Consider the following 22256-nt stretch of genomic DNA (forward strand, 5'->3'; position numbering starts at 1 on the left):
GGAAGCTTTCAGTCCTTTGTCTGGGAAAGACAATCACTTTTGGTGGATTCCCTTTCCCTATCTGTCATGACTGAACTAACGACATTAAAGAATTTTATTTTTTTCACTTCATTTTGAAAGTTTTAAACAAAGCAATAGGGACTTCCAGTGGTTAAGACGCCACGCTTCCAATGCAGGGAGGGCGGGTTCGAACCCTGGTCAGGGAACTAAGGTCCCACATGCCATGTGGCGTGGCCAAAAAACCCAAAAAGTACAAAACAAACAATAAATGCCTATAGTCAAAACCAGAATGCTATATTAAAGAAAAAAAAATAAAAAGGAAAATAAAACGGTGAGAAAAGGCTCTTCTCTCCACTACCAATCTCTCTCCTTTAAGGCAAACCCTTTCTAGCTCTTTCTCGTTTTTAGTTCCTACGATGTCAATTTTATGTTTGTCAACTACAGACACTTGCTGTTGACTTGTACCCCTATATCTCCCCACTCATCCTTCCTGATATAGTTATGCCACTGTCTTCCGTTCTTTCACTAGTTAACTCTGCCATTTCGTGTAACAGACTGAAACCTCCATTTCTTGCTTCATTAATCGTAGATTGTACCTTTTTAGTCCCCAAGGTGCAGGATGAATAATTAGCACCCCCATCCTTCCTTTCGCTTCTCTTCCCCGTACATCTCCCAACCTCTCTCAGATATACTTTAAAAATATCCTTTTAGAATTATTTTATGCTTATAGAAGAGTTACACAAATAGTATAGAAAGTTCTTATATACTCCGTACCCAGTTTCCCCTACTATTAACCCGTGTACATTTGTCACAGTTATGAACCAATATTGATGTATTATCATTAACTAAAGTCCATACTTTGTTTGTATGTCCTTTTTTTTTTTTTTTTTTTTTGCGGTACGCGGGCCTCTCACTGCTGTGGCCTCTCCCGTTGCGGAGCACAGGTTCCGGACGCGCAGGCTCAGCGGCCATGGCTCACGGGCCCAGCCGCTCCGCAGCATGTGGGATCTTCCCGGACCGGGGCACGAACCCACGTCCCCTGCATCGGCAGGCGGGCTCTCAACCACTGCGGCACCAGGGAAGCCCTATCTCCTCTTTAACATCCTTCTTTTTTTTTGGAATACTTCATTCTTTCTGGAACTAAGATTCCTAGGATTCCAGGGCCCTAGCTCTAGGGTTATCTTGTATATTTCTTTTTCCCTCTTTTTTTATTGAAGTATAGTTGATTTACAATGTTGTATTAGTTCCAGGTGTACAGCAAAGTGATTATATATATAAAAGCAGATTCTTTTCCATACACGTTATTGCAAGATATTGAATATAGTCCCGTGCTATACAGTAGGACCTTGTTTATCTATTTTATATACAGTAGTGTGTATCTGTTAATTAGGGTTATCTTATACTTTTCTACCCCAGACTTAGAATCAGTCATTTCTCTAAGAACCCCTGGTTCCTTTTGTTGGAGAAAGTATTAGGAACAAGGTCTGGGTGCTTGATATGTTCGTTGCTACTGAGATATTGTCAAGTGTACTTTTTAAAAAAATAATTAATTACTTTATGGCTGCATTGGGTCTTCATTGCTGCGTTCAGGCTTTCTCTTACTGTGGCCAGGAGGGACTGCTCTTTGTTGCGGTGCGTGGGCTTCTCATTGCGGTGGCTTCTCTTGTTGCAGAGCACGGGCTCTAGGTCCGTGGGCTTCCGTAGCTGTGGCATGCGGGCTCAGTAGTTGCGGCGTATGGGCTTAGTTGCTCCGTGGCATGTGGGATCTTCCCGGACCAGGGCTCGAACCTGTGTCCCCTGCACTGGCAGGCGGGTTCTTAACCCCTGAGCCACCAGGGAAGCCCCTGTCAGGTGTACTTTTGCTTTTAAAGTTTCTCAACTGATAGAATGTATTTTATGTAATCATAGTAATATAATATGTAACTATACTCTAATCTTTTGTGATTCTTTATAGACTTATTCTAAAATTTGAATCCTTTTCCAAACGCTGGTGTTTAAACTGCTATAGGTAGAGGCAAGTACAGTTTACTCGGAGAAGAGCAGATAGTACATTACGATTATGTTTTCATTTCATTTTCAAAGGCTTATATCATCAAGCTCAAAAAAGATTATTCTTATAATACTCCCATTGCTCAAAATCATGCATTGTTTTAATATGTACTTGGGTTTTTTTTTTTGTATATTTGTTGTCTTTTCTCTGATGTTGCCTTTCTTTATGCTTGTTGGAATAGGAGATACATTCCTTTTTCTTATTATAGCTCCCAGATTTTCCGTCTTTTTTGCTTTTCTTTTTATGCGGTATTCATTCGATTCCTTTTTTGAATCTCAGTGACTTCCGGGTCTGATATGGACTGGTTTCTTTGTATTTAGATAATGACTTTCTTACATTTATTTCCTTTTCCTTGAGTGTTTAATTGCTTTTAAAAATTGAATTCTGGGGCTTCCCTGGTGGCGCAGTGGTTGAGAGTCCGCCTGCCGATGCAGGGGACACGGGTTCGTGCCCCGGTCCGGGAAGATCCCACACGCCGCGGAGCGGCTGGGCCCGTGAGCCATGGCCGCTGGGCCTGCGCATCCGGAGCCTGTGCTCCGCAATGGGAGAGGCCACAGCAGTGAGAGGTCCGCGTACCGCAAAAAAAAAAAAAAAAAAGTTGAATTCTGGGCCTTCATCACATGCTCAAGCCTCGTTTTCCAAGTTCACTTCTATGCTCTCTCATAACCTCTCCACTCTAGGACTTTATACTCCTGCTCCAGTCTGAGCTGGCTGTTTTCTGGGCCTGCTGCTTTCTTTCAGTTTTATTCCCATGTGGATTCCGTATTCCCCGTGATTCACACCTTCCTCCTCTTTCTTTGTTTACCCCCTCATGAACTTGGCTTACTTTTCTTGATTTACTTCTCGTGAATAAGTATTTGAGGAAGTTACTTGAGGATGTACTCAAATAACTTCTTAAGAAAGGGAGTATGGGAAGTGAACTTCCTGAGTCTTGACACATCTGAAAATGTGTTTGTTCTCCTCTTACTCAATTTCAGCTGAATTTGGAATTCCAGTTGAAGACTATTTCCCCCAAGTTTGAAGACATTACTGCAGTGTCCTCAGGTGCACTAATCGAAGTGAGCATTGCTAATTGGAAGTGTTGCCAACAGAAATCTGAAATTTCACATTAATTTACCTAATTGTATGCCTTTTTAAAAAATATTTATTTATTTGGTTACACCGGGTCTTGATTGCGGCACGTGGGCTCCTGAGTTGCGGCAGGAGAGCTCCTTAGTTGTAACATGTGAACTCCCAGTTGCTGGATACACATGGGATCATACTCCTAGGCAAGGGATCAAACCCGGAACCCCTGCATCGGGAGCACCGAGTTTCACAAACTGGACTAGCAGGAAGGTCCATCGCTAGATCTATTTTTTTTTTTTTTTTTTTGTGGTACGTGGGCTTCTCACTGCTGTGGCCTCTCCAGCTGCGGAGCACAGGCTCCGGACGCGCAGGCTCAGCGGCCATGGCTCACGGGCCCAGCCGCTCCGCAGCATGTGGGATCTTCCCAGACCGGGGCACGAACCCACGTCCCCTGCATTGGCAGGCAGACTCTCAACCACTGCGCCACCAGGGAAGCCCCTAGATCTATTTTTATCACAGAAATATCAGCCTTGTTTATTCCCACAAGGCCTCAAAAAATTGAGGCAACAGTCATGCTTTTCCATCCCTATATGAATCTTTAGTAAAAAGCAAATGATTCATTCAATTATGAAGAGAAGCACGAGTATAGATTGTATACCTTTTTATATCTGCTGCGCTAGGTACTCTGTAGACCCTTTCAGTTTGAAGATGAGTGTCTCCTTTTTCTTTGGATAATTCTCTTGATTTAACCTTTTTCTCCCTTTAACTATTGATATCCAGAATCAACTCCATGATGATTTAATGCCGCAAAAAGTTGTGAGAGGAGGAGATGGGATGGCCTTTGTAGCATTAAAGATGCAGCAACATCTCTCCCCTAGTGAAGGGCTTGGCTCAGTTCCCGTGATGAAGCTCTGGGCTCTTGGCGTGGGTGAGAAACGCACTATAGGAAGGAGCAGCCTGTATATGCAGCCACCTGTCCCTTCCCCCAAATCCACCCCCTCCCCCAACAAGCTTGAATGAGGATGGAGGTTATGAGTCATATTGACCTAGGAGGAGCAATGGTGCGGTCTCCTTCCTTGGGGCTTTGGAGAAGATCATTCATTCATTCTTAGCCAGGCACTGTGCTAAGTGCTGGGGATAAATACATAAAAGAGCCTCTTGGTTTCTGCCTCTGAAGAGCTGACAGTCTACGAGGTGTGACTAACAGATACAGAAAGAGCTTAGCATGTGATACGGGCCATGAGGGGATGTCAGGGGGACAGTGCAACACTGAAGTCAGCAGCCTGAATCCCAGCTCTGCCGTTTGTTGTCTGGACGACTCTATTATTTCACTTTGGTAATCTTCACTTTCCTCTCTCATGGGGTTGTCGTGAGGATTCAATGAAATAAGGCACGGGAAATGCTCATCTCAGTACCTGGTAAATATTGAGAATAATAATATTGAGAATAACGTGTGCTGCTAGTCTGGAGAAGATGGTGATCAGCTCTCTGCCTGGAGATGAGGAAGAGGGTGGGAGTCAGGGAGGGTTTCATCCAGGAAGGGATCTCCAAGCACTGACACTTCCTTCCTGAGAAAGACCCCCAGGGGCTTCCCTGGCAGTCCGGTGGTTAAGACTTCGCCTTCCAATGCAGGGAGTGCGGGTTTGATCCCTGGTTGGGGAACTGGATCCCACATGCCTCGTGGCCAAAAAACCAAAACACATAAATCAGAAGCAATATTGTAACGAATTCAATAAAGACTAAAAATGGTCCATATCAAAAAAAAAATCTTAAAAAAAAAAAAGGCCCCCAGATAGTATCTTCCCTTGTCCCAGAACTCCAAAGAGTCACTTTTTTTTTTTTTTTTGCGGTACGCGGGCCTCTCACTGTTGTGGCCTCTCCCGTTATGGAGCACAGGCTCCGGACGCGCAGGCTCAGCGGCCATGGCTCACGGGCCCAGCCGCCCGCGGCATGTGGGATCTTCCCGGACCGGGGCACAAACCTGCGTCTCCTGCATCGGCAGGCGGACTCTCAACCACTGCGCCACCAGGGAAGCCCAGGAGTCACATTTTTGACCATTGACAAGAGCCTCCAATGAGGGAAATTCACTCTAAGGCCACTGGGGTAACTTAACCATGGTACCAGATTTCTGCTGCCTTGGCTTCTTTATTGGCTGCTTTCTGGGAGATGCAAGGGTGAATAAGGAATGAACCTGTATTATGATCACCATCTGCCAGACTCTTTTTCAGGTATTTTTCAGGTATTTTTCAGGTATCTAGTTTAATCTAACCCAATAATCCTCTGGAGGAGGCTACTCTTCTTCCGGTTTTATGGATGGTGGAAGTGAGCTCAGTTCAGGGACACTAATCACCGAGATCATGCAGATAGCAGGCAGAACTGAGATTTGGTCCCTGCAGTGTGGCCGCAGGCTGATATGCATTTCACATCCTGCAATTGCCTCATTTGCATAGAATCATCAGTCAAGAATTGTGGGGACTTCCCTGGTGGCACAGTGGTTAAGAATCCGTCTGCCAATGCAGGGGACACGGGTTCGAGCCCTGGTCCGGGAAGACCCCACATGCCGCGGAGCAAATAAGCCCATGCACCACAAGTACTGAGCCTGCGCTCTAGGGCCCACGAGCCATAACTACTGAAGCCCATGTGCCACAACTACTGAAGCCCGCACACCTGGAGCCCGTGCTCCACAACAAGAGAAGCCACTGCAATGAGAAGCCCGTGCACCGCAATGAAGAGTAGCCCCTGTTCTCCACAACTAGAGAAAGCTCACGTGTAGCAACGAAGACCCAGCACAGCCATAAATAAATAAATAAATAAATAAATTTATAAAAAGAAAAAAAAAGAATTGTGGTTTTCTTTTTCTACATAAGGGACTGTAGAGATTTACTCAGTGCTTTAAGCTCCATCACTGGGAACACACTCTGACATACACTACTTTTTCTAAGTTCCAGCTTTTTCTGCCACTCAGTCAGGGTCAGGGGAGGAAAAGCTAAGGGGGTCTGCCTCTCTAGAGGCACAGAAGTGCTGGTGGTCTTGATGCATCTTCTCCAGCACCCCCATACCTGGCACATACAGGGGATTGCCACAAAGTTGTGAGCAGTGTCCCAGTGCCTTTCTTACCTGGAATCTGCGCAAGTGTGATAACCCCCATGGGCTGGGACCCACAAACCGGTGGCCCTTCTACGGGTCATCAGTACTGGGGTGCTGTCCTGTCTCATGCACAGACCAGCTGCACAGACCTCCGGACCCACGGAGCATCCAGGCAGGCTCCCTACTGAGCTCAAAGTCCTTTGAAACTTACTGTCTCCTCCTTGTGGACATTTGTCCCCAGCGGGCTCACAGAAGCTGGCAGCTGTGCTGTTGGAGGACTGTAAGGTCAGAAGCCCCGGGGGGAGATCGGGGGAGATGGGCTGTGTTTGCCCAATAGTCAGGCAAGCCCAGACTAGACGACGAAGTGGGCGAAGTTTACCTGCGCTTCACTCGGCTACCCTTTCTGCTCCAGCCCTTCCTGCTTGTGGAACTTGGGCCCCTTTGCACATAAGAAATATACTTTTAGGAAGTGAAGGTACCTGTCGTTTACATCTTAATATGCTTTTCAGTGCACATATCACCTTTTGGGAAGGGATTTGTTCTTTGGGCTTCAGCCTTGGCTGTGAGAATTAACAGAGGATTTTACCCATAGTTAGCAGCAGGTGTGTGCTGTACAGCTCTGTGTAGGAGGCATCATGTTTCTTTGAGGGTCTTTCTTTGCTGAAATCACGCACCACCTGGCCATGATCCTATACCAGCAGGCCGTCTTATGCAGCCTGCCACCTGCTTGCAGGAATCCGCAGATTCAGTTTCAGGTATTTTTCAGAAGAGGCAGAAGGTACTCTGGGCTCCTACGTGCTCCCTCTCCACTGTGAGTTTCTCCTCAAGGCACACAACTGAACGTCAAAACTGGGAAGAGGAGAATTCAATCCCTCCTTCCAAGAGCTGATAATGCAAGGATCTCAAGCTATTTATTCATCTATTAACCTATTTTTTCTTTCAATTGAACCTCAGGGTGTACAGAATTGGGATAATCAAAATAATTGAATTCTAGTACATTCATCATTCATCCATGAATGATTCCCTCCCTCCCTCCCTCCCTTTCTTCCTTTCTTCCTCCCTCCCTCCCTCCCTCCTTTTCTTCCTTCCTTCCCTCCTTCCTTCCTTCCTTCCTTCCTTCCTCCCTCCCTCCCTCCTTCCCTTCCTTCCTTCCCTCCTTCCTTCCTTCCTTTCCTCCCTTCCTTCCATCCTTCCTTCCTTCCTTCCTTCCTTCCTTCTTTCATTATAATGCAGTAGGAACCTGTAAACCCAAACCAAAAGCTAGGACCTTGACAATCACCTATGTTTGGTCATATTCCCTCCACCCATCCCACCCATGCCTTTGTCTCCGGCATCTGAGGTTATGATCATCCTGACTCCTGTGTCCATCACTTCCTTCTTTCCTTTATAAAGATAGTTTTGTTGCATCTATATGCATTTCTCAAAATACATTTTTTTTTTAGTTTTTTTGACTTAAGATTACATTGCTAAGGTTCTTCTATATTTTTGCTTTTTGCTGTCGTTTGTTGTTTTGACTGCTGTGTGTGTTTGGTTGAATGAATAGACCACATTTTTTTTAATCTGTTCTCGTACTGAAGGACACGTGGGCTGTTCCTGGTTTTTATCTGTTATGTGCAACGCTGCTGTAAACTGTCTCATAACTGTCTCGTTGTACATGTGCAAGCGTTTCTCTTTATTTCTCCATCGGAGAAGTATTTATTCAAACCCACCGCATGTACTGCCCTGGTCATCATGGAGAGTGTGGCATTCCTCACATCAAACCTTGTTGGGGGGACGGAGCTGCAGGGCGCTCTGCTGGAAAGGGCTGTGACATATTGAGACAAACCTGGGATTCTGGCTCAGACAGACTTGATCCAAGGTCCACCTGGGTCACTTACTAGGTATGTGACATGAAGCATTTTTGACCTCTTTGGATTTCAGTGTTCCCGTTTTTAAAACGAGGAGCAATAATATTGCCTCACAGGGTTGTGAGGAATAAATGCGATAAGCACTGCCTACCACATGGTAGGTGCTCTCTATATGCTTACTCTTTCATTCTTCATTTATATCAACCCCCAGGTGCTATCATTATTCCTATACAATATCATATATACTGTAATCTACTATAATACTATGTTGTTGTACCTAGTATCAGAATAACAGAAATAAAGCATGCAATTCTCAATTTAGAGGAATTTATGATATATCTGAGGATTGAAAATAACATGCAAGAAACAGTGAGACATCAGAGCATAGCTGGAGACGCAGAGCTGCCTGAGAGTAAGTATGCCCCCTTGAGGTAACACGTCAGAGTTCACACTGTGCTAGCCCACGCCACTTACCTGCTTATGACCTCAGGAACCTTACTTTGCTTTTGGAGTCTCTGCTTCCCTGTGGGGGTTAGGAATTATCCTGAGCTCTGAGGCTTTTGTGTGATTAAATGAGATAATCCATAAATCCCTGGGCTGGTGCCTGGCTCACAGTAGGTGCTGTTGTTAACCTGGGGTGTAGTGTGAGCTCCTTGCATAGACCGAGTGTCCACTGGGTGGGGACTCTGCAGAAGAGATTCAAATCCTGGATTTGGAGGGAGGGAGTCTAATAATAGTTCTCAATACAGACTTCAGATGAGTTCCTTTGGAACCGGGGGGACGGTTGGATGCCATTATCAAAAATACAGATTTCCCCAGACTGTCTGAATCAGGATCTCTTGGGGGGGGGGGCGCGTAAGGCTTGGGAATTTGCATTATTATAAAGTTCTATGATGACTCTAATGTGAAGACAAGTTTAGGAACTACTGGATGGGGTTGGGTGGAGAGGAATTAAAGGAGAAGAAAGGAAGAGAGGAAAGGGAAAAGGAGAGTCAGGGGTAACCTTCAAGTTAACGGTTCAACGTGGAGTATTTTTGATTCAGAGAGAATATTTCTTTACACCCGATATTTTAGAAGTGGGAACAGACAGGAGGTCTTATTTCATCCAACTGCTCTAAAAACCAGGCATAGGGGCTTCCCTGGTGGTGCAGTGGTTGAGAGTCCGCCTGCCGATGCAGGGGACGCGGGTTCGTGCCCCGGTCCGGGAAGATCCCACATGCCGCGGAGCGGCTGGGCCCGTGAGCCATGGCCGCTGAGCCTGCGCGTCCGGAGCCTGTGCTTCACAACAGGAGAGGCCACAACAGTGAGAGGCCCGCGAACCAGAAAAAAAAAACAAAAAAAAACCAGGCATAGACGGGGACAAAAATACTGCACTCAACAGGGAGCTTGTGACAAAGGACAGGGACTTGTGACAGTCAGGTGAGTACGAGCAACCTGACACCTCCCAGCCACATTTGAAGTGAGGTCACCAGGCAATGGCTGTGGCCGAACTAGAGGGGGAACCTATTTCCAAGACAAGCTCTGAGGATGGGACTTTGGTCTCATGTTCTTCCCACCTCCAGGAGGCCAATGCAGGTGTCAGAGCTATTTTGTCTTGTCCTATCAGCTACAGCATCATAGTTTGCCAGGTGATCATTGGCTGTGAGACACACTAAATAAAGTCAGCCTGGAGCAATCTCCCAGAGTCTGGTGCTGTCTATGTCTGTTATAGATCAAGTCATTACATGACCTCATTGGCAGCCCTGCAGTTTTCCCATAGCACAGGCATGCAAAAGGGGAGATCCAGACTCCAGGGATGGGTCACGGGCACAAGAGGCAGCCAACTGGATGTTGAAGTTGTCTGGAATTGCTGCTTGATCCAAGCAATGACTGTGCCTAAAAACAATTCAAATAGAGCTTTGTTTCCTTCGGTGAGCTGGGAGAGAGTCTTGGTGGGAATGGAGGTAGATGGTGGCGGACATAGAAGCAGAGAGCTTTTCTTTGTGGAAGGCCCTAAGGAAGGGGCTGGCTTCTGTGGCTCTGTCCTCTCCTTCTGGACAACTTACATCTTTATATTGCATCCAGCAGTGGGGAGGTAGCAGAAAGAATGGGTGAGAATATGAGTTTTGCGTCAGATCTGTGCAATTTATGATAATAATTATTAGCTATTATTACTAGAAATAGTTTATTATATTGCACAGCATAAGCATTTAATGTGGTGGCTGATTTCATAATGGGAAGCTGCCCGCAAAGGGTTTAGTGTCAAGGGGTATCGATTCCATCAGCCCACGTGGTTCAGGTGGAGGGGACTGTCCCCTCACCTCTGTCACTTCATCTCCCACTGCTTTTCCACCCTTCCTTTCTAAGTTCCTCAAGAACTACACTCATGGTCTGCATTGCCTCATCGACAACTGGCTTCCACTCCTACACCTCCACTCAGTGGCATTTGGATAAATCACAAATGACCCTTATGCCGCTAGATCCTAAGGCCATTCTTTGCATATTTTATTGGACTCCATTCTGTTGGTTTCTCTGTCCTCCTTCAAACCCTAGTCTGCATGGCTCTTGTGACCCTGGGCTGTCCTGGTCCCCCACCTACACGCTTTGTCACTCACTTCCTTCCCTTCCTTTTGTCACTCATTCCCTCTTTCCCTCTTCCTTTCCTTCCTCTTTCCCTTCCTTCTTTCTACTCTTTATGTTTCATTTTCCTGCTGGGTTCTGTCCTCCCTTTCTTCTGTTCTTTGTGTACGCTCACTGGGTGATCTCAGCCACTGTCGTGATTCAAGTCCCACTGCTCTTGGCCCCAGATATCCCCCATGGCTATAACGGAGGAAGCATGACATCACTTATTTATTTTTTTGTGGCATCACATCTTTCTTTTTGCGGTACGCGGGCCACTCACTGTTGTGACCTCTTCCGTTGCGGAGCACAGGCTCCGGACGCGCAGGCTCAGCGGCCATGGCTCACGGGCCCAGCCGCTCCGCGGCATGTGGGATCTTTCCGGACCGGGGCACGAACCCGCGTCCCCTGCATCGGCAGGCGGACTCTCAACCACTGCGCCACCAGGGAAGCCCTGTGGCATCACTTTTAAAGGGCCCTGCCCACCTGGCCACAGTGGAACAGTCCAGGATGCGCACCTGATGAAAGCCAGGCCAATCTCAGTTCTTCCCAGGATTTCTTATTTTCTTTTAACTGAGACTCAGTAAGGGAGTAAGACTCTCTCTGGGAGTAAAACCCATAAGAAGGTAAACTTGGGAGAGGTCAGTGGCTGTATTTTCCTTCTCTCGGAGGAAGCCAACTGTGCGCAGGGAGCTGGGCTACAAAGGGTATAGAGACTTTTGTCTGCGTGTCCTACTTTCCCCATTAAATTGTTAACTCCTTCAAAGCAATACCCATGCCAGCTTCTTCATTGCCTGCCTCAAAGCCCCCAACACTGTGTCTTATTCTCTGGACCAATTATGATGAAACAAAGATGCAATGACAAGGCACAGGCAATGAGAACTCTTGGTCTGTGTTGAGGATCCACCCTGGACCCAGAACTTGGCTTGGGCTGAAGAGAAGGCTTCTCAGGCATTTTTGCTTATCATGAAAGCACTGGCTTTTGTTTTCCCTCTCATCTCCAGAGGTGCTTTCAGCCTCGTTAGAGGCAATCATCCATCAACATTTATTCACCAGATACCGCCCTGTGCCAGACATGACAGGATGCACTTTATCAACCTCTTAATTTAGTTCATGTTTCGGGTGGAAGCCAGACAAGAAAGATCTCCCCCATCCACCAATTCCCGCATCTGCTTCTTTTTGGAAAAACAACTCTCAGGTCAAAAGTAAGAGTATATGGGGGTCATTTTCTTGGCATCCCAGAGGTGGAAGGATGCTGAGAGATTAGCTGGTCCAAGGAAAGTGGGCATGATGACAAAAGGGGACGTTTTGTATAATAGGATTTCAGTTTCAGAAAAATAGTATATCCAGAATAAATGGGGAAGTATTATTACCAGAGCATTAGCAGTGAGGTAATGGGATTGCGATGATTTTTATTTTCCCAGTATTCTGGATCTTGCGGAATTTCTATAGTGAACATATATTACATTTAAATGAGGAAACAAAAATTAAAAATTTTAAAAATTAAAAAAAAACTAAAGAAATTTTCTTAAGCTGGATGGGGGGCATACAGGTGTGCGTTTTATTATTAGTCTTTATCATGTACTTCTAGGTTATATATACTCTTTGTATGAAATATTTAATACTCTATTTTTGTAGGTTGCAGAAAATTTCACCTGGTAGCTGCCTTAATTGAAGCAGGGGGGCTCCGTGGAGGCTGGCTCTATCAGCCCTTCCCTCTAAGGCCTAGAGACGACCTCTGAGGGGGGCCAGGACCTCAGGTGGGAGCTGTGAGGTCTGGCTCCCTCACTGGGTCTTGTTTCCTCCTTCTGCAGGTGGGAACCCTCAGACCCGGGGGGAATGGCAGAAGCGGGACTAGACTCCACCCTTCTAACTTCTTGCTGGCTTTCCCCTCAGACACTGCCTCTCTTCATTCAAGTTTCCTTCTAGACTTTTCCCCTCTTAATGCTCTAAGCCTAAGTGATACTTTCCTCTTAACCTGGTTTTCCATATTCACTCATTTTTCAGGATTTGTTCTTGAAGACTGACTTTTCATTTTGGCAGATGGTGGGAAAGGAGGTGAGAAGGAGGTGATGGAAAGGGTGTGGGGAGAGGGTTTGGGGGCCGCCCCTGGGTCCAGCCTGCTTGCTTGGTGGCCTGGCAGCCATGCGGGTGGTTCTTAGGTGGCGTGCGGTTAAGAGAGGTTTCCTGGTGTTGCTGGGTCAGATGGGAGCTGAGGGCTCCAGGAGGTGCTAAAACCGCAAACAGATTCCATCCAGGCCCCGTGTCCCTAAGGGGCCAGGAACCCTGGCAGGTTCAGTGAGGACGACTCTTCACCTGGCTGAACAGCAAGGGTGAAATCGTTTCCGATCCTCAGGGGTCAGAGTCACGGAGACAGAGTTATTACAGGATCTGCCTCTGGAACAGCTCAGACCGGGAACGGTGAACACTTGGCACACATGCCCGCCCTCTGGCTTCCCTTCACTGATCACTAACCAGTGCCCTCAGAGCCTGGGCCCAGAACACCAGCAAATGCACAGAGCGGGCTCCGTGCCAACTCCCAAGCCTGAGTCTGGAGGTCTTCAGGCTGGGCATTTTGCACGCCGCCCCCAGCAAGGTTCCTGAACCTCAGCACTGCTGACACTGGGGCTTCATCTCTGTCCGGTGGGAGCTGTCCTGTGCACTGTGGGGTGTTTAGCAGCATCCCTGACCTCCACCCGCTCAAGGGTAGCAACTTCCCCCTCCTCCCTGCCCCCAGCAATTGTGATAATCAAAAATGTCTTCAAACACTGCCATATCTCAGCTACTGACTATCACTGCTGGTTGGGAACCACTGCTTTAGGGAATATTGGTGGGAGGGGTAGACAGCGTTCTGATGTAGCATATAGGTCAGTGGGCCACTTGAGCTTGCTGGGAAATAAAGTGAAAAAATTCAAGATATTTAAAATGAAGAAGTGGGGGGGCTTCCCTGGTGGCGCAGTGGTTGAGAGTCTGCCTGCTGATGCAGGGGACACGGGTTCGAGCCCCGGTCTGGGAAGATCCCACGTGCCACGGAGCATCTAAGCCCGTGTGCCACAGGTACTGAGCCTGCACCCTAGAGCCCACGAGCCACAACTACTGAGCCCGCGAGCCATAACTACTGAAACCCATGTGCCACAACTACTGAAGCCCGCGCACCTATAACCCGTGCTCCACAGCAAGAGAAGCCACCGCAATGAGAAGCCTGCGCACCGCAATGAAGAGTAGCCCCAGTTCACCACAACTAGAGAAAGACTGCGTGCAACAACGAAGACCAAAAGCAGCCAAAAATAGATAAATAAATAAATTAATTAATTTAAAAAAATACATTAAAATAAAACTCAGTGTTGGGGGCTGGGGAGGGAGGAAATTTAGAAAGACACGTGGAATGTTTGCCAGGCCCAAAGGACCAATGCCATGACCTGACTTCACTTTATTTTTTTTATTTATTTTTTTCTGCCTGTGCTGAGCAGCTTGTGGGGATATTAGTTCCCTGACCAGGGATCGAAACTGGGCCTCCTGCAGTGGAAGCATGGAATCCTAACCACTGGACCACCAGGGAATTCCCGACTTCACTTTAATAAGCCAAAGAAACCCTCTAAACCAGAGGTTCTCAACCAGGGACAAGACAACAAGGGGCCATCTGTCAGTGTCTGAGACGATTTTGGTTGTCATGACAGTTGTGTGTGTTTGGGCTGGGGGCTGCTGCTGGCATCTACCAGGTAGCGGCCAGGGATTCCGCTACACATCCTACAATGTACAGTAAGTCCCCTACATACGAACAAGTTCCGTTCCGAGAGCACGTTCTTAAGTCCACTTTGTTCGTAAGTCCAACAAAGTTAGCCTAGGTACCCAACTAACACAATCGGCTATATAGTCCTGTACTGTAATAGGTTTATAATACTTTTCACACAAATAATGCAAACCCCAAAAATAAAGCATATTTCATCTCACAGCACAGTACCTTGAAAAGTACAGTAGTACCAGTACAACAGCTGGCACACAGGGGCTGGCACGGAGTGAACAGGCAAGAAGAGTTACTGACTGGAGGAGGGAGAGGAGGTGGGAGACGGTAGAGCTGAAGGATCGTCAGCAAGAGGAGATGGAGAGCAAACTGCCATTTCACTCACGCCTGACGTTGACGGCACAGGTTTTGGTTCCTTGCTGGATTCGATTCTACATACCCTCTTGATCTCATTTCAGCATCACCCCTGCATGTCCTCACTAAATCGTTGTCCTGAGCCTAAAGTTCAGCAGCAAGGAGAAGGGCCCACTGAGGGAGGTCAGAAAGAGTCAACCACGCTGTGAGCAGATGGTCAGGGGAGGGCAGGAAACTCACAGCATAGGTCGGTAATAACGTTTTGTAACACGGACGCACCACGTGCTGACAGCTCAAACCACACTTTTACCCATCCATCCCACCTGTCCTTTCCAACACTTCACATGTGAAGGAATTCAGCTCAAAGAATAGACTCAGGGAATGTTAGCCATAAATAAAGAATGAAATCATGCCATTTGCAGCAGCATGGATGGACCTAGACATTATCATACGAAGTGATGTAAGTCAGATTAAGACAGATATATCACTTACATGGGGACTCTTTAAAAATAATACAAATGAACTTATTTACAAAACAGAAACAGACTCACAGACATAGAAAACAAACTCATGGTTACCAAAGGGGAAAGGTGGGGGAGGGATATAAATGAGGCGTTTGGGATTAACAGATATACACTACTATATATAAAATAGCTAAATAACAAGATCCTACTGTATAGCATAGGGAAGTATATTCAGTATCCTGTAATAACTTATAAGGAAAAAAATCTGAAAAAGAATATGTATGCGTGTATAAAAAAACTGAATCACTTTGCTGTACACCAGAAACTAACACAACATTGTAAATCAACTATATTTCAATTAAAAAAAAAAAAAAAAAAGGATAGACTCAGGTCTACTTAGAGGTCTATTTAGAGCCTGGTCCAGAATCCAGGCTCTGTGCAAACAGTGCAGACTCGGGGGCATCCCTTCACCTCCTTGGGCCTCAGTTTTTACATCTGTGAAATGGATGATGCGTGACCTGTTTCACCCCTGCCAGCCCCTACTTCCCATGATTCTGAGCCAGGACAGGATGCCCGTTTCCTGGTACCTGATTCCAGGCCTCTCTGATCACTGACCAGGCTGTGCTGCTCTGTCGGCAGAGAATTTGAAATCGGAGGACTTGCTACCTCAGATATCTGTGGGTAGAGAGTGGCTCCTTCTGAAGTCAACCCCCTAAAGCTGTGTCCCCAGGAAGAAAGATGCTTCAGTGACAAGGGTGAGGACAGGTGTTTGTCCCTAAGCCAGAGTCCCAGGAAGGCAGGAAGTCCTGCTGTTTGCACACCTTCCTGGCCAGTTTCCACCAGGAGCTCCTGATGTAGACTTTGGACAGTTCCCTCGGGCACGTGGACTTGGGTTGTGTTCCCTGCATGCGTGGGTCTGAGGCTGGCATTCTCTAGGCTGTTCCAGAGCACTGGGCATCTCTGCTTGTGTGGGCAGAGTCCACACAGTGGATGGATGGGATCCCGTGGGCTGAGCAGTGAGGGTCACTCGAACCAGGTGGAAGGCTTCTGGGCAACAGGGGTGTCAGGGCAGCCTGGGGCTCCAGCTGAAATGTGCCTCAGCTGGACGTGATGAGAGGCTGTGTCCCTCAGGGACTTCACGGGGATGCACATTCACAGTGACCGTGACGATTGCCCACACTTACTAACATGGCTTAGCGCTTGGTGGCACCTGACCTGGGGTCCAGGTGAAAGTGGCGGTTTCCCGGGTTCTGGGGTTAGAAAACTCTCGCTCCCTCCTTCTCGAGGATTTTGGACCGCGGTCTGGATCCCTGGCCTCTCCCTCCTGAGTCTTTTCCCTCCACTCCCACTGCTGGCTGCATCTCTGTAGGTGAGAGAGGCTTCCTATTAGAAGCCTTACACCTTTTCAAGAGGAAAGTCGCAAAGTCCAGGGGCATCCCCTCTGCTACCCCAGCTGATCTTGAGCCTCGTCTAGGACTTTGTCCAAACCCCTCCTGCCCCAGAGGCTCCCAAGTCTCCCCAGAGGAACAAAGTCTTCTAAAGTTGCAGATCCAAATAAATAGCTCCCACCTGCACAGGTGGGACGTAGGTGATTTGACAGGTGGGCGGGAGAGTTGCTGGGGTCTGGGATTTCTCTGGGGCCCCCCCGACAGCACCCAGCAGAGGCAGCTGCCTCCCTGTGAGGACATAGCCTTGGGGTCCCACTCCTGTGTGTGACCTCACCCTTAAAGACCCTTCACATCCAATTAGAGCAGCAAATAGCTCAGACCTGGGACCCATCCCGGACGGTGGGACCCTTCAGGACTTGCTATCACTTGTAAAACAAAGAGCAGTGGTCAAAAAATCAAGGCAGGAAGGAAAGGCTGTGGACTTTTGAGCCAAACAGAAGAGGTTTCCAACACTGGGTAAGTATTGGAAAGATTCCAATGGAGCACAGCAGAGCCTTGTACAACGCATGGGAAAGGAAGGATTTTTCAATAAATGGCACTGACATAACCAGCTGAATCTTAGAAAAAATGAAGTTCTATCCATATGTCACTCTCTTAGCCAAAATAATTTACAGATAGACGAAAGATTTAAATACAAAATGAAACTAGGGAATTCCCTGGAGGTCCAGTGGTTAGGACTCCGTGATCTCACTGCCGAGGGCCCGGGTTCAATCCCTGGTCGGGGAACTAAGATCCCACTAGGCATGAGGTGTGACCAAAATAATAAAATAAAATGAAACTAAAAATTTTAGAATAATGGGTGAATCTATTAGAATCTTGAAATGGGAAAGATGTAAGGACCTGGACCCCGTGAGCCATAAAGCAAAAGATGGAGGCATCTGCCCTCATAAAAACATAAAGCTGCCCTGGGTGAAAATACCCCAAACAAATTCAGGACGAAATGGCAAACTGGGGAGGAAACGTTGCAGGCGTTTGACAAGGAGCCTTCATTTACAAAGCGCTCAGGTAGGAACTCAATAAGAAAATGGTGAACAACTCAATGGCCAAGGGGTCCAATGGGTAGTCCACAGGATAAGAACTTAAAACGGTAAGTAAACATGAAAATGGGTTCAACCTCACCCACGAGGGGATGCAAATTGATACTATGTTCTCCAATCACACTGAAAATAAGATAAGAGTTCTGAAAATATCCAAGATTGGCACGAGTGAAGGGAAATGGGCTCTCGGGTATTCTTGACAAGAAAGTAAGAGAGCAAGGCCTTTCTGAAGGGAAACTTGTCAATATCTATCAATCCCTTCCACCGAGGGGACTTTTTCTGACAGCTACAGTCACAGATATACACCCTGACACATGTACAAAAACGTGGTTCGTGATGGCCAAGGATGGATGTATGGATTTTTGATCCTCTCTGTCTCACACACACACACACAAACACACACACACACACACACACACACACCTTCCAAGGTGACCCTAAGATGCTGAGTGGCCGGCTCTGGTCTTAGTGAAGATGACGCCGTGTCAACTTCATTTGTGACATGAATGGAAAGAGCCCCCAAAGCCCCAGAGCTCTTTCTCTTATATTTGTAGAGAATTTTATGCAGACCTTTCTCCTGACCCCATATCCTTTTGATCAGCAGACAGCCCATGAGTTTGATAATCTGACAAGTTTAGGACATGTCTGACCCTCTCACTGACCGATCCCACACTGTGAGGACAGCTCTGCCACTACGGAAGTGAAGAGCAGCGTAGCCAGTCGATATTCTGCAGGTGACTTTTTTATTGAAGTATAGTTGATGTACAATATAATATAAGTTACAAATGTACAATGTAGTGATTCACAAGTTTTAAAGGTTCTACTCCATTTACAGTTATTATAAAATAGTGGCTGTATTCCCTGCACTGCACTATATATCTTTGTAGCTTATTTATTTTACACATAGTAGTTTGGACTTCTTAATCCCCTGCCCCTTTCTTGCCCCTCCCCGCTTCCCCATTCCCCACTGGTAACAGCTACTTCGTTCTCTGTATCTGTGAGTCTCACTGGTGACTTTCACCTTGAATTCAGTGCATCGAGTGTTAGGTGATCAGAGACCCTTGTCAATCCAAGCTCCCTGCTCGTTCTTTATAACCTGTCATCCCTCCTCTTCACTTGCCTTCCAGATTCATGCACCTGCGCACACTAACTCATCGATGCCAACGTGGTGCTTTACTTACTGAACTGTTACATGTCTGGCTGGTACAGCCAGCATCCTTACAGTTTGTTTTCGTTATGTGGCTATTAAATACACGTTATTACAGCTTGCATTAGGCAGCTGAGGTCGACTGGGTCATTTCATCACTGAAATCAACCAACACGCGCTGTTGAGTTTTACTTGTAGAGGGCAACTAGCTATGCTCCCTCTTATAACTATTAAAATAAAGGTCGTGGTGCCTTATAGACTTCTTAACAATTACCAATAAAGAGAGAGGGAGGGAGGGAGGAAAGAAGGAAGGAGAGAAGGAAAGAAAGGAAGGAAGGAAGGAAGAGGGAGGGAGGGAGGAAGGTCGTTCACATATACGGAGAATATTTTTTGATTCAAGGCCTCTATTCGGTGCATCCCCATGACTCTCAACAATCCTGAAAGCGCCATCATGCCCTTTTTACGCTTTTCCCCCAGACACATGGGAACCCAGGGTTTGCCCTTGGCCTGGGTTTTAGGAAGTGTTGTGGGTTCATTTGCCCCAGGTGGCCCAGATTTGCAGCCCATAAGGAAAGGGGAAGAGTCCTGAGGGTCAAATTCAAAAGATCTGGGAAGAGCGTTACATCAAAGAATTGGCAACAGATAACTTGCAGACACCAAGAATTCAGGTCAAGGGCCCCTGGAAGGAATCTCAGAGGCAACAAACAGCGTGGACGGCAGGGGGCGCAGAGTGGAAAGGGCCTTTTAAGAAGAGCTTGGTTCTGAGTCTGGCGAGGTAGAAAACACGGAGGGGCCACTAGTGGTCGCTGGATGAGAAAACAGAGACTCAATGGCCTCAGATGACAGCCCCAGACCCTGGAGCTGGTAAGGGCAGAGGTGAGATTTAAGACCTGCTCTGTCTGACCCCAAATCCATTACATCAGCCACAGGTGGTATGACTGCCCTTCCCATTGACCTGCTGAAGTCGGGCTGGGAAAATCCAGGAATTGGAAAAAGGCAGTTGGGCACCAAACAAGTGAAGTCAAGGTTGAGGAGGAAGTTTTTCTTTCAGCACAATGACATCCAAGGGGTGGGAATTGCAACGGAGGAATTGAAAAGCTGAGCAGAGTTTTCCTGTCCTTTCCCCTGTTTCAGGCCCTTCCCCTTCTCAGCTGCATGGACCCGGAAAATACAGAATTCCTTCTGCATTGACAGACCAGCTGGAGCAACTGAAATGGGCTTGGGATCCAGGATGTGTGATTACAGACATGGCCACAAGGTGGAGACACATGGTTGTCAATCCCTATGTCTTGTTCCAAGGCTGAGCCTTATTGAGGGTTTACCCAACAGTGCATTAGCTGGGTAGTAAGGTTTAAAAACAAACATAGTTTTGTAGTCATTTTCTTAACCCTGAGTAAGGCAGCCCGGGGTCATTTTTCTAAAGGACTCGGGATAATTTAGAAATACCTTCCAATTCCTTAGACCAGTTGTGAATACATGATTAACCTAACATTATTTAATACTGCAAATATTTATCATGCTGGCACCCTGTGCAAACACAGTGCTGTATTTTGAGAGGGACTATGGACTGTAAAACAAAGACAAGACACAACTGGGGGAGGGACTTCCCTGGTGGTGCTGGTGGTCTCACTCCCAGTGCAGGGGGCCTGCGTTCCATCCCTGGTTGGGAAACTAGATCCCACATGCCGCAATGAAGAGCCTGTGTGCTGCAACTAAGACCCGGCACAGCCGGAAAAAAAAAAAAAAAAAAGACACAACTCAGGGAGGACTTTATCAGACGTCACTGGAAGACACGCCAGGAGGGCATCTAAGTGTAGCAGGCTTAGTCCAATAGAGATAGTATAAGCAATCTATTCATAGATGACTCAGAAAAAAATTATGTTTAGATATAAACAGAATAACAAAACAAATGTGGCAAAATGTGTTTTTTAAAAAAGGTGAATCTGGATAAAGGATATATGGGAGTGCTTTCTACTGTTTTCAGAATTTTTCTGTAAATTTGAAATTGTTTTAAAATAATAAAAGGTTCTGGGTTTTTTCTTTTGTTTTTTGTGGGTTTTTTTGCCATACGCGGACCTCTCACTGTTGTGGCCTCTCCTGTTGCGGAGCACAGGCTCTGGACGCGCAGGTTCAGCGGCCACCCATCTGAGTGCCTTTGGTTGTTTCAGGTAACCTCTCTGGCCTGTGTCTCTTCTTCTGTAAAACAAAGAATCCAATTTTTTTCACTGCTGTAGAGTGTTCCACTGTATGAATAAACCTCAGCTCACCCATTCCCCTAGAAAGAAAGAAAGAATGAAAGAAAGGAAAAGAAAGAAAGAAGGAAAGAAAGAAAGAAGGAAAGAAAGAAAAAGAAAGAAGGAAAGAAAGAAAAAGAAAGAAAGAAGGAAAGAAGAAAGAAAGAAGGAATGAAAGAAAGAGAAAGAAAGAAAGAAGGAAAGAAAGAAAAAGAAAGAAAGAAGGAGAGAAGGAAGGAAGAAAAAAGAAAGAAAGAAAGAACGAAAGAAAGAAAAAGAAAGAAAGAAGGAAAGAAGGAAGGAAGAAAAAAGAAAGAGAGAAAGAAAGAAGGAAAGAAAGAAAAAGAAAGAAGGAAAGAAGGAAGGAATAAAAAAAGAAAGAAAGAATGAAAGAAAGAAAAAGAAAGAAGGAAAGAAGGAAGAAAGAAAGAAGGAAAGAAAGAAAAAGAAAGAAAGAAGGAAAGAAGGAAGGAAGAAAAAAAGAAAGAAAGAAGGAAAGAAAGAAAAAGAAAGAAAGAAGGAAAGAAGGAAGGAAGGAAAAAAGAAAGAAAGAAAGAAGGAAAGAAAGAAAAAGAAAGAAAGAAGGAAAGAAGGAAGGAAGAAAAAAGAAAGGAAGAAAGAAAGAAGGAAAGAAAGAAAAAGAAAGAAGGAAAGAAGGAAGGAAGAAAAAAGAAAGAAAGAAAGAAAGAACAAAAGAAAGAAAAAGAAAGAAGGAAAGAAGGAAGGAAGAAAAAAGAAAGAAAGAAGGAAAGAAGGAAGGAAGGAAAAAAGAAAGAAAGAAAGAAGGAAAGAAAGAAAAAGAAAGAAAGAAGGAAAGAAGGAAGGAAGAAAAAAGAAAGAAAGAAAGAAGGAAAGAAAGAAAGAATGAAGGAAGGAAGGAAGGAAGAAAAGAAAGAAAGATGGAGGGAGGGAGGAAGGAAGGAAGGAAAGAAAGAAGCAAGTGAAATTGATTTTAGTAGTATATTTTATTTACAATATATCCAAAATATTATCATTTCAATATGTAATCATTGTGTTCAATTATTGATGAGATATTCTAAATCCTCTTATTTTCATTGTCTTCTTGGACTCAGCCCATCTTATTTGAGAGCTAGCACATTTCAAGAGCTACTACCCACCTGTGTCCCATGGCTGCCTCAGTGTGAACAGCAGAAGCACTGGTTCTCTGGGCAGCTCCAAGCTG

General features: G+C 46.1%; 1 protein-coding gene across 2 annotated transcripts in view; it reads right to left on the reverse strand.

Moving 5' to 3' along the window:
- Positions 1-4368: 4368 nt before the first annotated feature.
- The window catches only part of LOC114889611 (CMRF35-like molecule 8), a 39926-nt gene continuing 22038 nt past the window's right edge, over positions 4369-22256 (reverse strand). The window contains exon 7 of one of the 2 annotated variants that reach the window (XM_029213004.1): positions 4369-4530. In XM_029213004.1, coding sequence (XP_029068837.1) covers positions 4519-4530 — 12 coding nt within the window. In that variant the 3' untranslated portion in view covers positions 4369-4518. Of the gene's footprint in view, positions 4531-20875; positions 21036-22256 lie in introns of those variants that run through there. The other variant, XM_029213002.1, reaches the window with a different exon arrangement.

The sequence above is a fragment of the Monodon monoceros genome, unplaced genomic scaffold (assembly GCF_005190385.1).
Source record: "Monodon monoceros isolate NGI ecotype Baffin Bay Population unplaced genomic scaffold, NGI_Narwhal_1 Super_Scaffold_9, whole genome shotgun sequence".
NCBI classification, from domain to species: Eukaryota; Metazoa; Chordata; class Mammalia; order Artiodactyla; family Monodontidae; genus Monodon; species Monodon monoceros.